The following is a 16,690-nucleotide window of genomic DNA, read 5'->3' as shown; positions in this document are numbered from 1 at the left end:
TAACACAACAAGAACAACACACTGACACAGAGAAGGTAAAAACAGGAACCAGGGTGGAGGAGTCTCATTGTCTCATGTAGACAGGGTTGGTCTCAAGGGTCTCTTTTGGGTCGCCTGTGTGTGCGTGTGTCTCTATCTGGTGTGTCTCTGTCTGGTGTGTGTCTGTTTGTGCGTCTGTCTGGTGTGTCTCTGTCTGGTGTGTGTCTGTTTGTGCGTCTGTCTGGTGTGTCTCTGTCTGGTGTGTGTCTGTCTGTTTGTGTGTCTGTGTCTGTCTGGTGTGTGTGTCTGTGTCTGTCTAGCTGTGCGTCTGACTGATGTGTGTGTGTGTCTGTCTGTGTGTGTGTGTCTGTCTGTTTGTGTGTCTGTCTGTTTGTGTGTCTGTCTGTTTGTGTGTCTGTCTGTTTGTGTGTCTGTGTCTGTGTCTGTCTGTGTGTGTGTGTCTGTGTCCGTCTGTGTCTGTCTGTTTGTGTGTCTGTTTGTCTGTGTCTGTCTGTGTGTGTGTCTGTGTCTGTCTGTCTGTGTGTGTCTGTTTGTGTGTCTGTGTCTGTCTGGTGTGTGTGTCTGTCTGGTGTGTGTGTGTCTGTTTGTGTGTGTGTCTGTCTGTTTGTGTGTGTGTGTCTGTCTGTCTGGTGTGTGTGTCTCTGTCTGTTTGTGTGTGTGTGTCTGTCTGTTTGTGTGTGTGTGTCTGTCTGTCTGTCTGGTGTGTGTGTCTGTCTGTTTGTGTGTGTGTGTCTGTCTGTTTGTGTGTCTGTGTCTGTCTGTCTGGTGTGTGTGTGTCTGTCTGTCTGGTGTGTGGGTATGTGTCATGTGTCTGAAAGAGTGAGAAGGATCATAAGAGGTCAATTTTAACATGGTTGGGTGAGTTTGTGTCCATCTTTGGCAAAAAAAAGATTATTGAGGGCAGTAGGTGTGTGTGTGTACATCAGAAAAGTCCCACTTTAACTTTTCCTTCCCTACAGGCTTTCGTGATGCCTATATCCAGAAGCTTCATCAAATCACCTTTGACCTGGAAGTGAAAAAGAGACTTGTTTTAATATGAAACCACATATAGTTTTCACACCAGAAAGAATAGTGTCTGTTTTGGCAGCTAACAGAAAACCCATTTCCAATGAGGGAATATTCCCATGTGTACAGTGACTCTGCTGGACATCCAGCAGGGGGCAGTATAGTCTCACCTCAGGAACATCCACCATCCTGCGTAGTTTCTGGTCCCTCCAGTTCCAGTCCAGAACCAGAAAGCGTAGGGCCGACAAAGTCAAGCCCTCTAGGAAATGTCAGACAGGGGTTAAATTGGGATTAAATCCCTATGGGAGAGCGAATCAGTAAAAGTCCACAGTTCTCTCAACCAAACGATTAATCAACATTTAAATTTTTTTTTTTCATAAAATAGAGAAACCTTATGTTTTAAAAACTGATAACATTCACTGAGCTTCATGATGTTCAAAAGTGCACTAATTGATAACTGCTCACTAATGACTCAAGATGAGACTTATCACAATATTATATTACAAGCACAACATTTCTGCCACTTTGATCCTTTACTGCTGAAATACAGCATGTGATTCGGTTGCCAGAAATGACTGTCCCTTTTCATAATGTTTTAGACAAGTCAAATATATTAATTATCATCCAGGGATATCCTCTCAATCATCTGGTGTGCCTGTAGTCCACAGAACATGTAACTTAAATGTCTTTCTGCAACCTTTAACAGTGTTTCAGGTCTGCCCTGCCACGCATTTACTGTAAGACACATTTCATTTACTGTAAGACACATTTCATTTACTGTAAGACACATTTCATTTACTGTAAGACACATTTCATAAACACTTTGATTGAAGGGGAGAAATATCAAGAGAACACCTCTTTTTATGAGGTCGGTCAGTCTTCCAGGTGTCCCAACAGCGATGTGTGTTACGGACTTCTGGAGCAGTTTCACCTGTTCCTCGACCTGGGGGCAGAGACGGCTTTACTCCCTCACAGAATTTCAGCATGCATGAACATTCAGAGGAATCCACTACACAGGAAGCCCTGTTACCTTGATGTGCTTCGCAAACAGCTTCAAGACTTTGGCCTCTCCCTTGAAGGTTGTCAGCTGTCTGGTAAAGACAGAGAGCTTCATTAGATTATGCTGAGCAGCACAAATAAAAGAGGGGTATTTAGGACTTCAAAAGAGGGCGTTGTGAATGGCCACTTACTTGATGACCTCGATGACTCTGAGGGCGGAGCTACATACAATGAGCATTACCACAGAACTCTTCTCTGTGTGCTTATTTTGGATCTTGGCCCATTTGGGACAAACTGAGCAAAAAATGGGAACATTTATATAAAAATTACAACAGACTGACATGGTTTCTTCCTATTTCCTCTAATACGTAAAAACTGTATAAACTCCAAAACCTGGCCTTACATCCTCTGACCTACTTCTGACAGTTTTACTAGTTCTGTTTCTTAAGAATCAGCTTTTTAAAAGAAGTATAGACATGAAGAATGGATGACTAGGTTGTACTCACTCTCTTTAAGGTAGGAGGAAAGGCTGTGAGTGAGGTCATTACAGGCCAGGAAGCAGGAATCTGAAAATGACCAATCGGAGAAAGACATTAAGAAATTCTGAGAAAAGTGTACGCAACAGAAAGTGACAAAGAGAAAGAGCCATAGGGTGAGAGGAGGGTGAACATACAGACGGCCTCACACTTCATGGTAATAGCTGAGAGGTTGTCGGGAACAGTTGAAAGGTCAAGAGTAACTCACTCTGCAGGTTCATCTCTTCCAGCTCGATGACTGAGCGTTGGTTTTTGAAGTGTTCTAGAACCAAGCTCTGCAGGTCGCCTGGGCAACCCGGCTTGGGTTCTGACAAGGCCAGGACATCTGTGATCGTCTTCTTCTGAATGGACACAGAAACACAGTTCCCATTTCTGACACAGATGCAACTGAATTTAACACATTTTACCTGCAGTTCTAATTCAGACCAGCAGGTGTCTCTAATGCCCTTCATCCTCAATCATACCTTTCTCCTTTTCTTGGGCTTTTTCTCCTCCTCATCTTCCTTTTTCTCCAGAGCCAGAAAACAAGCCTCCTGTGATTTCTGTTCACACAAATACAACAGTGACAGTAGTAGAATTACAGCTGTACATCAAAGAGCACTGTCCTCTGTAGCTCAGTTGGTAGAGCAGGGTGTTTTGGTAGAGCAGGGTGTATGCAATTTCAGAGGTTGTGGGTTCAATTCCGACAGGGGACGGGGTCAGGAATTTGTGCAATCACTACTGTAGGTCACTGACTGTAGTCCGGTAAATGACTGAAATGTAAAAAAATCTGAAGTGTAAAGATTGAACCATCATTACATACCAATGCAGTCTTCTTGGCTGGTCTCGGATTCTCTGCTCCACTCTTTCTCTTCTTCCCGTGTGGGAATGCTTTGTCTGAGGGCTGTTTCGTCTCCTCTCTGTCCTCCTCTCTGTCCTCCTCTCTGTCCTCCTCTCTGTCCTCCTCTCTGTCCTCCTCTCCCGCCGAGGTTTCTGAAGAGCAGAAAGTAGCAGTTATAGTTTGGTGGAACATTTAGATTTAGCAGAAAAAGCTATTTCAAAAGAACAGAATGAGACTGATTTTCACTTCAAAATGATAGATGCCAAACAAACTACTGTTTGCAATGTTAAACAAACCATACAACAGAATTACGACAAACTACTACTTTTTAACTGAATAATTTATACAAAACCAGAGTTTAAAAGAGTTTTTGGGACTATGTTTTTATAAAATGTCTTAAATATTTACTCTGATTTAAGATATGAAGATGTTGGCAGAAAGAATGTGGTGTCAGCTATGATATAAAAATGTTTTTAATGTCACCCAGTAACAGAATGGTCTCTGACCTGAAGTACACAGAAATGTAGAATTACAGTTTATTGAGATTGATCCTGAATAAGCAAACGTGGAAAACAATCAACATTTGAATATTTGGGACTATGGTACAGATTTATCACCACTCCCCTCCAAACATTTTTTTATATTTAGACTAGACTAGAAAGGAAAGCTTTTTATCCCAACCTTCAGATGGAACATAATATTTAATTAACACACACCTTAATGTGCTCACGTAAAGTTGGTGCTCATTTAATGAAAATGGCCTGTCAAACATCTGGCATAGTTACTAGTAATGACCTGATGAGATGTCTCCACGGAGCTTGTATGAACCACGTTTGAGATCTCCCCAGCGTGGCTCGAGGATATTAAGGTCAGGAGACTTTGAACCTTCACCTTTTTCTGCTGTAACCACTGGAGGGTCAACTTGGCCTTGTGCTTAGGGTCATTGTCATGCTGGAAAGTCCATGAGCGTACGATGCTCAGCTTTTGTGCAGAAGAATGCAAATTGTCTGCCAGTTTTTCTGATAACATGCTGCATTCATCTTGCCAACCATTTTCACAAGATTCCCAGTGCCTTTAGAGCTCACACACCCCCAAAACATCAGTGAGCCACCACCATGCTTCACAGTGGGGATGGTATTCTGTTCACTATAGGCCTTGTTGACCCCTCTCCAAACATAGTGCTTATGGTTGTGACCATAAAGCTCCATTTTGGTCTCGTCACTCCAAATACAGTGTGCCAGAAGCTGTGAGGCGTGTCAAGGTGTTGTCGGGCATATTGTGGCTTTTTGTGGCATTGGCGCAGTAAAGGCTTCTTTCTGGCAACTCTACCATGCAGCTCTTTTTTGTTCAAGTATCGTCATATTGTGCTCCTTGAAACAACCACAACGTCTTTTTCCAGAGCAGCCTGTATTTCTCCTGAGGTTACCTGTGGGTTTTTATTTGTATCCCAAACAATTCTTCTGGCAGTTCTGGCTGAACTCTTTGTTGGTCTACCTGACCTTGGCTTGGTATCAAGAGATCCTTGAATTTTCCACTTCTTAAGAAGTGATTGAACAGTACTGACTGGCATTTGCAAGGCTTTAGATATCTTTTTATATCCTTTTAAATCTTTATAAATGTCCATTACCTTCCTACGCAGGTCTTTTGACAGTTATTTTCTGTTCCCCATTGTTCAGTATCTAGCCTTTTTAGTGCATCAACACGAGAGCTAACGAACTCATTGACTATTTATACACAGACACTAATTCCAATACAAAATCCCACAGGTGTGGGAAATTCACCTTTTATTGCCATTTTCACCTGTGTGTGTCACCTTGTGTGTCTGTAACAAGGCCAAACATTCAAGGGTATGTAAACTTTTGCTCAGGGCCATTTGGGTGATTTCTGTTATAATTATGATTTAAAATGGAGCCAAACAACTATGTGATAATAAATGGCTTCATATGATCACTATCCTTAAATAAAATACTGTTTTTTTGCATGAGCAGTCATATATTCAAAATCAATGGCACTATTTCTGCCAGGGTATGCAAACTTATGAGCACAACTGTATATTATAATGTATGATATTGTATGATATTGTAGAACTCATTTGAAGCAATCTTAGAATTTGCCATCATATAGAATCTAAACAGATCCTTGAGATCCTTTAGTCTTCAATCAAGGAGTATATTAAGAGTAACTCAGCAGTAAGTTTAGAGTAAAGCAGGTGTATATTCTGAAAAACACATGGGTGTCCACTGATATTTTCAGGCTTAGTTCACCCTCAGGAGGCAGGATGTCGGGGTCATTCTCTGAGTGTCTAGCATGGCTGACAAAGATGAGCTAAACATACAGCCAAATACACCAATCAGCCATAACATTATGACCACCAGCCAAATACACCAATCAGCCATAACATTATGACCACCAGCCTAATACACCAATCAGCCATAACATTATGACCACCAGCCAAATACACCAATCAGCCATAACATTATGACCACCAGCCAAATACACCAATCAGCCATAACATTATGACCACCAGCCAGATACACGATCAGCCATAACATTATGAGCACCAGTCTGATACACCAATCAGCCATAACATTATGACCACCAGCCTGATACACGATCAGCCATAACATTACGACCACCAGCCTGATACACGATCAGCCATAACATTATGAGCACCAGCCTGATACACGATCAGCCATAACATTATGAGCACCAGCCTGATACACGATCAGCCATAACATTATGAGCACCAGCCAAATACACGATCAGCCATAACATTATGACCACCAGCCTGATACACGATCAGCCATAACATTATGAGCACCAGTCTGATACACAATCAGCCATAACATTATGAGCACCACCCAAATACACCAATCAGCCATAACATTATGACCACCAGCCTGATACACAATCAGCCATAACATTATGAGCACCAGCCTGATACACAATCAGCCATAACATTATGAGCACCAGCCAGATACACGATCAGCCATAACATTATGACCACAGACAGGTGAAGTGAATAACACTGATACACCCATCAGCCATAACATTATGACCACCAGCCTGATACACGATCAGCCATAACATTATGAGCACCAGTCTGATACACAATCAGCCATAACATTATGAGCACCAGCCTGATACACAATCAGCCATAACATTATGAGCACCAGCCAGATACACGATCAGCCATAACATTATGACCACAGACAGGTGAAGTGAATAACACTGATACACCCATCAGCCATAACATTATGACCACCAGCCTAATATTGTGTAGGTCCTCCTTTTATCCTGCTGAAAGAGGCCAATGCCATCAGGGAATATCGTTGTCATTATAGGATGCACATGGTCTGCAACAATGTTTAGGTAGGTGGTACGTGTCAAAGTAACATCCATATGAATGGCAGGACCCAAGGTTTCCCAGCAGAACACTGCCCAAAGCATCACACTGCCTCTGCCGGCTTGTCTTCTTCCCATAGTGCATCCTGGTGCCATGTGTTCTCCAGGTAAGCGACCCACACGCACCCGACCATCCACGTGAGGTAAAAGAAAACCGGATTCATCAGACCAGGCCACCTTCTTCCATTGCTCTGTGGTCCAGTTCTGATGCTCATGTGCCCATTGTAGGTGCTTTCTGCAGTGGACGGGTCAGCATGGGCACCCTGACTGGTCTGTGTCTACACAGCCCCATACACAACAAACTGTGATGCACTGTGTGTTCTGACACCTTTCTGTCAGTACCAGCATTAACTTTTTCTACAGTAGCTCATCTGTTGGATCGGACCACACAGGCCTGTTGCTGGTTCATTGCTTTTCCTTCCTTTGACCCCTTTAGATAGGTACTGACCACTGCAGACGACTAGCCCAGTCGTCTAGCCATCACAATTTGGCCCTTGTCAAAGTCGCTCAGATCCTTACACTTGCCCATTTATCCTGCTTCTAACACATCAACTTTGAGAACAGAATGTTCACTTGCTGCCAAGTATATCCCACCCACTGACAGGTGCCATGATAACAAGATTCTGTGTTATTCACTTCACCTGTCAGTGGTCATAATGTTATGGCTGATGGGTGTATCAGTGTTATTCACTTCACCCGTCAGTGGTCATAATGTTATGGCTGATTGGTGTATCAGTGTTATTCACTTCACCTGTCAGTGGTCATAATGTTATGGCTGATGGGTGTATCAGTGTTATTCACTTCACCTGTCAGTGGTCATAATGTTATGGCTGATGGGTGTATCAGTGTTATTCACTTCACCTGTCAGTGGTCATAATGTTATGGCTGATCGGTGTACATTTCAGGGACAAACAGCACTTAAAACAAACACCAAGAGTGTGGCTGGATGTCAGCCAGCTCCGGTCATTTCCCTCTCCCTCCATCGCCCTCCTGTCTTCATCTCTCTCTTCTCATCACCATTCATCCATCCTTTCTTCATCTATCCCTCTATCCTGTCTTGACCCTCCCCCCTCATCCCTCTATCCAGGAACAACAGACATGTTCTGGGTTAAGGCATGAGGCAGTGGCTGGAGGAAAGTGTATGTTTGTGCGATTGGTTGGATCCTGTCTGCGCCTCCCTGGTCCCTGGTCCATTCACACGGTCCTTTCTTACAGTCATCCGTCAGGGTAATTGTTCCATCCACCTATCCATCCTCATCCCCTCATTAACATTGAAGAACAAACCACTCTCACACACACACACACCTCTGTATCTCCTTCTTGACCACTTGCAAGAACTGCCACAACACAAAAAAAATTAACAGAGAATAGCAAGAAAAGTAATAGGAAAAAGGATAAAGAAACCTGGACAAGAGGTAAGAAGAGAGGCAGCACTAGATGACAGTGAGGGGGAAGGACTACATGACAACCAGCAACTCATCCAAGACCAAAATCACCTACCAGGTTCCATTCAGCCTGCAGGTCGATCTGTCAAGTGGTCTATCTGCATGTCACCTGATCTGTCTCTCAGTCAGCCGGTCTGTATCTCAGTCAGCCGGTCTGTATCTCAGTCAGCCGGTCTGTATCTCAGTCAGCCGGTCTGTATCTCAGTCAGCCGGTCTGTATCTCAGTCAGCCGGTCTGTAAGTCAGCTGGTCTGTATCTCAGTCAGCCGGTCTGTAAGTCAGCTGGTCTGTATCTCAGTCAGCTGGTCTGTATCTCAGTCAGCTGGTCTGTATCTCAGTCAGCTGGTCTGTAAGTCAGCTGGTCTGTAAGTCAGCTGGTCTGTAAGTCATCTGGTCTGTAAGTCAGCTGGTCTGTAAGTCAGCTGGTCTGTAAGTCAGCTGGTCTGTAAGTCAGCTGGTCTGTATCTCAGTCAGCTGGTCTGTATCTCAGTCAGCTGGTCTGTATCTCAGTCAGCTGGTCTGTAAGTCAGCTGGTCTGTAAGTCAGCTGGTCTGTCTGTAAGTCATCTGGTCTGTATCTCAGTCATCTGGTCTGTCGCTCAATCAGCTGGTATGCAAGTCATCTGGTCTGTATCTCAGTCATCTGGTCTGTAAGTCAGCTGGTCTGTCTCTCAATCAGCTGGTATGCAAGTCATCTGGTCTGTAAGTCAGCTGGTCTGTCTCTCAATCAGCTGGTATGCAAGTCATCTGCTCTGTCTGTCTGTCAGCTGGTCATCAAACCACCAGTTCATGGTTGCATTTATTAATAACCGTTCAAGGTTAATGGGAAATTCCAATAAAATAAAATAAACCAACTGGAAAATGTGTCAAGCTTTGTTCAGATTACTGTAGGCTATATGCCATGTTTTGTTGAAAATCACAAGAAATCTGTTTATTTGTGCTGCTACTATTTACTCCCGGTCATATTGAATGTGGAAGCTGGATTCTGGTTTAAGTGCCCCAGACAGTCTTAACCGTGTCGCGTTGACGTAGCATGACCCCAGATGTTTTAGCGCCAAGGTAACGGAGGACAAATCCTGCACCACGCACAGCCAATGAGAGGGGAGATGAAGGAGGGGCTTACACCCAGACTTCAGACATTATCACCAAAAAGCTACCTGACAAGCTGTCAAGGAGAATCTGTGAGTGTTTGTTGTGGTGGGCCCAATCGGCAGGTTTCTGACTGGTTTTAGTATTATGTGGAGGAGGGGTTTAACTTGAGTGGGGTCCTTTAATGCCAGTATAAGTATGTGTGTATTTGTAGAGATGCTCTCACTGAGGGCATTGGGTGCATGGGATACTGTTCCCCAACGGGGGGGTCAAACAGCGGTGGCATCAAATATCCCTCCAGAATGCCTGGAGGTGAAAATCTCTCTATTAATAACACATTCTAATGCTAGAGCACACTATGCTAAGCTACCTATGCTAAGCTAAAGAAAGCCCCAGAGCAGCTGACCCTAAACATACATACAGTCAATAATGCTGGAACACATGCAGCATTAACCAATCCTCTAGTCTGGGCCTGGAAAACAGCCCACCTGAAATGGTGTTAGATTGTCATAACTATTTAGATACTTTTCGCGATCCAAGGGACAATCAAGCTGAGCAATCTGCCACCCTATGATAAAAGAAAAACAATTTCACCAATGGACATGGTAGTCAGTTTGTAGCTCCTGACCAAACAAGCAGTTTGCTTTCCTTGTGTTATTTCTTAATTAAAAAAAACTAAACACTGATATTGTCTTTTTGGTTTTATTGGTAAAGAATTAAAACTAGTAACTATTCAATAATGTTGCTACATCCACTATTAAATCGTCCTGTTGGAAAATGAGGCCGATAGACTTGACTTGTTAGGATACTGCCTGTCCTTTATCAAAGCATTGACTGGGTACATTCATCCCTCATTTACACAAAAGAATACCCCAAACAGCCACATGTGGACTAACATCATCATCACACACACTAGGACAGTCCCAACGAAACACACTTTCATTCTCCTTGTACTCCATCTGACAGGGAGTCCAAGCTGGACAGGTTCAAGTCACAGGTATGGATAATGGACACTTGTATTCCTCATGTAAAACCAGAACAACATTCTAATCTCCAAAATGTGCAGGACAGAGAGGGCAAGAGAGTGAGAAATGAAATGAGAGATGTGAAGAGTAGAGAGAGATGAAATGAGAGATGTGAAGAGTAGAGAGAGATGAAATAAGAGATGTGAAGAGTAGAGAGAGATTAAATGAGAGATGTGAAGAGCAGAGAGAGATGAAATGAGAGATGTGAAGAGTAGAGTGAGAGGGAGAGTTGAAAAGGAAATGCGAAGAACAGAGAACAGTGGTTGAGAGTATGTGTAAGACTGTAAGGAAAAGGACTTTGGATGTAGAACAATATTAGAAAAAAAATGGTGTAATGAAAGCAGTGAGATTATTTAAAAGAAAATGGGTGGATGGATATGGAACAATAAAGCAACCAGATACATTATGGGCTTCATTGTCCTGACCCTTGATTAACCCGGGTCAGTCCAGATTGTTACAGGTTACTGTGCTCAAAGATAAAGCCAATGGATGAATGAGCTGACAAGAAGAATAGACAGGGGTCAATGAACATGAATGACTTCAGAGGCCCAACATTTAAAGAAATAGAGAGGATGGACTGGTTTTAATTGATATCATTGAAGATGACAGGTTTTAATTGGAATCAATAAGACATGACTGGTTCTGGAGAGGGTGTGTGTGTGTGTGTGTGTGTGTGTGTACACTACCTTTCCAAAGATTTGGGTCAATTAGAAATGTCCTTGTTTTTTAAATAAAAGCACATTTAAATGTCCATTGAAATAACATCAAATTCATCAGAAATACAGTGTAGACATTGTTAATGTTGTTAATGACTACTGTAGCGGGAAACAGACCGTTTTTAATGGAATGGGTACAGAGGCCCATTATCAGCAACCATCAGTCCTGTGTTCCAATGGCATGTTGTGTTTGCTAATCCAAGTTTATCATTTGAAAAGGGTAATTGATCATTAGAAAACCCTTTTGCAATTATGTTAGCACAGCTGAAAACTGTGGTGCTGATTAAAGAAGAAATAAAACTGGCCTTCATTAGACTAGTTGACCATCTGGAGCCTTAGCAATTGTGAGTTTTATTATAGGCATAAAATAGCCAGAAACAAATAACTTTCTTCTGAAACTCATCAGTCTTTTCTTGTTCAGAGAAATAAAGGCCACTCCATGTGAGAAATTGCCAAGAAACTGAAGATCTCGTACAACGATGTGTACTACTCCCTTCACAGAACAGCGCAAACTGGTTCTAAACAGAATAGAAAGAGGAATGGGAGGCCCCAGTGCACAACTGAGCAAGAGGACAAATACATTAGTGTGTCTTGTTTGAGAAAGAGACGCCTCACGTCCTCACTGGAAGCTTCATTAAATAGTTCCCGCAAAACACCAGCCTCAATGTCTCAATGGAGAGATGACTCTGGGATGCTGGCCTTATCTCAGACTTGTTCAAAATAAATTCTAAACGATTCAGCTCACTTTTAATAATTAAAGCCTTTATTCTTCCTGTATCCTCACTTCCTGAATTCGCAACATTGGTTTCAAATGAAGCAGTTTATCCCCTAATCTAATGGAAATCACCCTAAGCACTTTAAAAGAAGCATGAGCTATGAAGCCTTAGTCATCAACATTTTCCCTTTAAATCCTCTCTCCATCTGCTTCTCCCTTAGATCTCCATCAATCTGCCAGGTAAACTGTTGGACAGCACTAGATCTGGGCAATATATTCAAAAAAGAAATTGCAGCAAATTGCCAGAATTGCTTCGACAACGATTAATTGAATATTGTTTTTGTAGTATGTTATATTTTACTACTAGTTTGATTGTTGTGGCATCAGATGTTGTTGTTCAGATCAGTTGTTTTCTATTTTCTGATTAAAGGGGCGATATGTAAGATTTTTACTGAACTACTTGCACAATAACAGGCAAAAAGAACCAGTAGAAATCTGCAGTTAATGTTTTAAGTTAGAGGAGACAAGTCATGATATTTCCTAATCTGTGTGTTTGTTCTAAAACAGCACAATTCTCTGGTATAGGGTACCCTTCATTCTCTGGTATAGGGTACTCTTCATAAAAGGTACATTTGGTCATTTATAAGACGCCCTATTACATTTGTAATTGCTTTGACTGGACCCCTACGGGAATTGAACCCACAACCCCCAGCATTCCAGGCACCCTGTTCTAACAAATGATCTAGGCATACATGAAACCCCAATAAACAACATTAGCCAAATGACTGGTATCCTGAAGTCAGTATCGTAGCCACACGAGTACCTTAAACAAAACTCGATCTTGTTTCCTTCAGGCCCATTTTGACCTTATTATGGTGTAGTTGAACTTTTAACCTTCCTGTCAGCAGAATAACATATTTCTATTTTTAGACATTCCTGCTGACTTTTTAATCAATTTAGAGTGGTAATATAAATCTATAGTGCGCGGCAGGTCAGGCGGAACCGGGCTACTTTGCAGTCTGAGGATGAATGGGTGATGTTGAGGCCTGCTGCTCGTTTCTCCTAAAGCCACTATTGAACAGACGTCAGTGTTAAATCAATACTGAATTTAGCTTCGTAGTAGTCAGAGTTAGACGTCAGATATTGATGAAATGTGGTCTGCTCAGATCGTCCACTCATACTATGGGGAGGCTAACATCTTTTGATTGTTTTTATTTATTAATGTAGTCATTGGTTTTACTGTGGTTAGGAAATAAATAAGTTTACGGAAACGTGCTTCGGACTGAAATGCATCAACCAATAGATGTATTTAGCACAGTGGACAACAGTTCTAAATATAATACTGCCCCCTATTGGACTGACCAACACGTCAGTTTGCAAATGCTAAGCAATGAACCCCAGACCTCAGATGTCCTCACCACCAGGGGAAATGTGGACATCGGGCTGGCCCACACAAACCGAGCCTTTTATCAGGCTTGGGGGTCACGGTTAGTTGTTAGGGATTAAAGTTAGGTTTAGATGCCAGTTAGGATTACAGTTTTCAGGTTAGGATTAGAGCAAGAGTTGGGGGGGGGGTAAATGTTTTAATTGTAATCAGTTGTTGGTCCTGACTGTAATAACATAAACAATGTGCGTGTGTGTTACTATGAGTGTGTGAATGTGTGTGTGTGTGTGTAGCCAGCTGCTTCCCTTCCCTTGTAATGTAAACAATGAAGAGTAGATTTGGGGTTTTCAGAACGGAGAGTTACAGTTACATAACATTATATAATGTCTGTTGTAGGGGATGCGTGTGATTTTCATGTGTGTGAGGTCGTATGAACTCTGACCTCTCTGTCCTGACAGCCAGGTGGTGTCTCTGATGTTGAGGATCCCACAATCCATCCAACATTTCCATAGCACTCTGAAGACTTGCCAGAAGAATGTAGTCTGGGATGGCTGTAGATGGAGGGCCTACGTGTGTGTGTGTGTTTACGAGATGGAAAACTGTAACCCTGACTACCTATCTTAGACATATGTCTGTCTCACATGCATGCTTGCAAACACACACACACACACACACACACACACACATCAGAATTTCCCTATATAGTGATTGACCTTCTGTCAAGGAGGCTTAGTACAATCTTTATATTTTTGCGGAAGAGGTCTCACACACCATCTTCACTCCAAAATGTAAACCACATTTCATTACATCACTTTGACCTCCAAATGGACTCTGCTTTCCACACTGGAGTGCATGGTTCAATTCTGTGGTTGACAAGGCGTAGACTGTGCACTCCACTCAGAGGAAGGGAGGTTTACATTCAGAAAAAGTGGTTTCAAGAGACTGCATCCAGCCAAGAAAATAACCACTGAAATTATTGTGAAAGGCTAAACTATATATATTACCCACTGAGAGCAGCTTTGGCCAAAACAATAATAAGTAATGCACATTGTGATTAAGTGATAGAGACTTCCTGTCCAGCTGACATTACTAGCATGTGAGAGACTACAGCGTGACACCATGCACGCAAACCAATTACCACAGGTCAGTAGTTTAAACTTTACAAAGAAACAAAAAATATAGAAAATCCCCATTCAATGTGTAACCAATTATCACATCATCTATCAGTTTGAGACTTGGGAAACCATTGTCTGACAGTTTGAGACTTGGGAAACCATTGTCTGACAGTTTGAGACCTGGGAAACCATTGTCTGACAGTTTGAGATTTGGGAAACCATTGTCTGACAGTTTGAGACCTGGGAAGCCATTGTCTGACAGTTTGAGACTTGGGAAGTCATTGTCTGACAGTTTGAGACCTGGGAAACCATTGTCTGACAGTTTGAGACTTCAGAAACCATCATCTAACAGTCTGAGACTTAAGTCATCCATTTTGTGCACACTGACCATTCACCATGGTTATTACGATTTTCAGGCCTCCAATTCCAGAAGTAGCACGGCAGTTTATAAAACATTTCCAGGATACAATCCCAAACTTTCTTTCCTAATAACATTTCCTTCATGCTCACTCATTTGTAAGAATAGAAAGGTGATAGCAATGTGGTGAAAAGTAGCCATATCTGTTTCCACCAAACCTAGCAGTGGCCATACAGGGTGGGGGATGTGGATTACCAACTTAAATATTTAGGCCTTTCCGACAGGAAATGAAATAGCCTACGATCACCACCCAAGAAGGCCGGAGGGAAGTGTGGAGGTTAAAAAGGTTTTCTAATCTCTGGTAGGCGTGCTATTTAACCCAAACCGCTAGAACAGGTGCTGACCCAGTTTCCAATGTTAAATATTTGTAGAAACGTGCGGTTCAGTGGTCTTGACTTCGGGTTCGTCCATACAGCTGTAGTTTGGGATTGAATCCGGCACACAGATATTTCAGTCCACTCGCTCCTCACATTCTGACTGCCTTCCCTCTGTCCAACATAAAATCCCCGCAAAATAGAACTATAGAAAATATTAGTAAAAACGTTCTGGTTAATGACTTGAGTCAGACCATGAACAGGATGTTGTAAAACGTCATGGCTGTAAAAACTCCCAGCACCCCAAATATTCCATAAAGCTCTGGGTCTCCAGAGGGCATAGTCTCAACCAGACTTCCCTGGAGCCAAGTTTTAAACCACATTTATAGCAGCTCCAATACAGATCAACATATAACTTCACAAAGGTCATGACATTTCAGCCAATTCCTTCGTCATCTTCCCCTCAGAAGAGAGTACTGTTACTCAGAGGAGAGTCCTGCTACTCAGTAAGCCACCAAGGGTAAATCAGGCTTTGATTATCGTGGTAACATGTCACTGTTCGAAATGTTAGTCCGACTCATGATGCAAATATAAACATATTTTACAAGCAGACGAAAACCTCATTAGGATAACAAGCTTTGGCGACAAATGTGACAGATTCTGATCTGATATTGTGCAAGGAATATGGCATAGACATCTCTGCCTGATTAACTGTACAACAACTTCTTTGAAGCTAATACCCTTCATGATTAATGCGGGACATATTTTTAGGTCCGGAAATAATTGGACACTGAGTTTTGTTGTTTTGGCTATTTAGGAAAATATATGAAAGTTACAGTAAAATAATGAATATGTGCTTAAAGTGTCTCTCAGGTTTAATTTAAGTGTATTCACATCCAAATTGGAGGAAGGGTTTAGGAATTACAGCTCTTTAATACACTCAACTAAAGGATTATTAGGAACTAAATTTCTCATTAATGCAATTATCTAATCAACCAATCACATGGCAGTTGCTTCAATGCATTTAGGGGTGTGGTCCTGGTCAAAACAATCTCCTGAACTCCAAACTGAATGGGAAAGAAAGTTGATTTAAGCAATTTTGAGCGTGGCATGGTTGTTGGTGCCAGACGGGCCGGTCTGAGTATTTCACAATCTGCTCAGTTACTGGGATTTTCACACACAACCATTTCTAGGGTTTACAAAGAATGGTGTGAAAAGGGAAAAACATCCAGTATGCGGCAGTCCTGTGGGCGAAAATGCCTTGTTGATGCTAGAGGTCAGAGGAGAATGGGCTGACTGATTCAAGCTGATAGAAGAGCAACTTTGATTGAAATAACCACTCGTTACAACCGAGGTATGCAGCAAACCATTTGTGAAGCCACAACATGGACAACCTTGTGGCGGATGGGCTACAACAGCAGAGGACCCCACCGGGTACCACTCATCTCCACTACAAATAGGAAAAAGAGGCTACAATTTGCACGAGCTCACCAAAATTGGACAGTTGAAGACTGGAAGAATGTTGCCTGGTCTGATGAGTCTCGATTTCTGTTGAGACATTCAGATGGTAGAGTCAGAATTTGGCGTAAACAGAATGAGAACATGGATCCATCATGCCTTGTTACCACTGTGCAGGCTAGTGGTGCTGGTGTAATGGTGTGGGGGATGTTTTCTTGGCACACTTTAGGCCCCTTAGCATCGTTTAA

At 42.3% G+C, this 16,690-nt stretch overlaps 1 protein-coding gene across 1 annotated transcript; it reads right to left on the bottom strand.

Moving 5' to 3' along the window:
- Positions 1-765: 765 nt before the first annotated feature.
- cmss1 (cms1 ribosomal small subunit homolog) lies at positions 766-13,634 on the bottom strand. Its single transcript, XM_034286784.1, has 10 exons — positions 13,580-13,634; positions 3,343-3,512; positions 3,005-3,082; positions 2,749-2,881; positions 2,511-2,570; positions 2,196-2,298; positions 2,036-2,096; positions 1,861-1,948; positions 1,176-1,264; positions 766-1,006 (listed from the first exon to the last, which is right to left on the bottom strand). The coding sequence occupies exons 1-10, from the start codon at positions 13,632-13,634 to the stop codon at positions 923-925; spliced, it is 921 nt and encodes a 306-aa protein (XP_034142675.1). The 3' UTR covers positions 766-922.
- Between the last annotated feature and the right edge of the window lie 3,056 nt (positions 13,635-16,690).

The sequence above is a fragment of the Esox lucius genome, chromosome 16, assembly GCF_011004845.1.
Source record: "Esox lucius isolate fEsoLuc1 chromosome 16, fEsoLuc1.pri, whole genome shotgun sequence".
Taxonomy (NCBI): domain Eukaryota; kingdom Metazoa; phylum Chordata; class Actinopteri; order Esociformes; family Esocidae; genus Esox; species Esox lucius.
This window is presented reverse-complemented; position numbering and strand designations above follow the sequence as displayed.

Coding starts and splice junctions, on each gene's coding strand:
- cmss1 (XM_034286784.1), bottom strand. CDS start 13,634: ATGGATTGTGGGATCCTCAACATCAGAGACACCACCTGGCTGTCAGGA. Junction 2,882..3,004: donor AGCCCAAGAAAAGGAGAAAG/GTATGATTGAGG, acceptor GTGTCCATTCAG/AAGAAGACGATCACAGATGT. Junction 1,949..2,035: donor TGTTTGCGAAGCACATCAAG/GTAACAGGGCTT, acceptor CTCTGCCCCCAG/GTCGAGGAACAGGTGAAACT.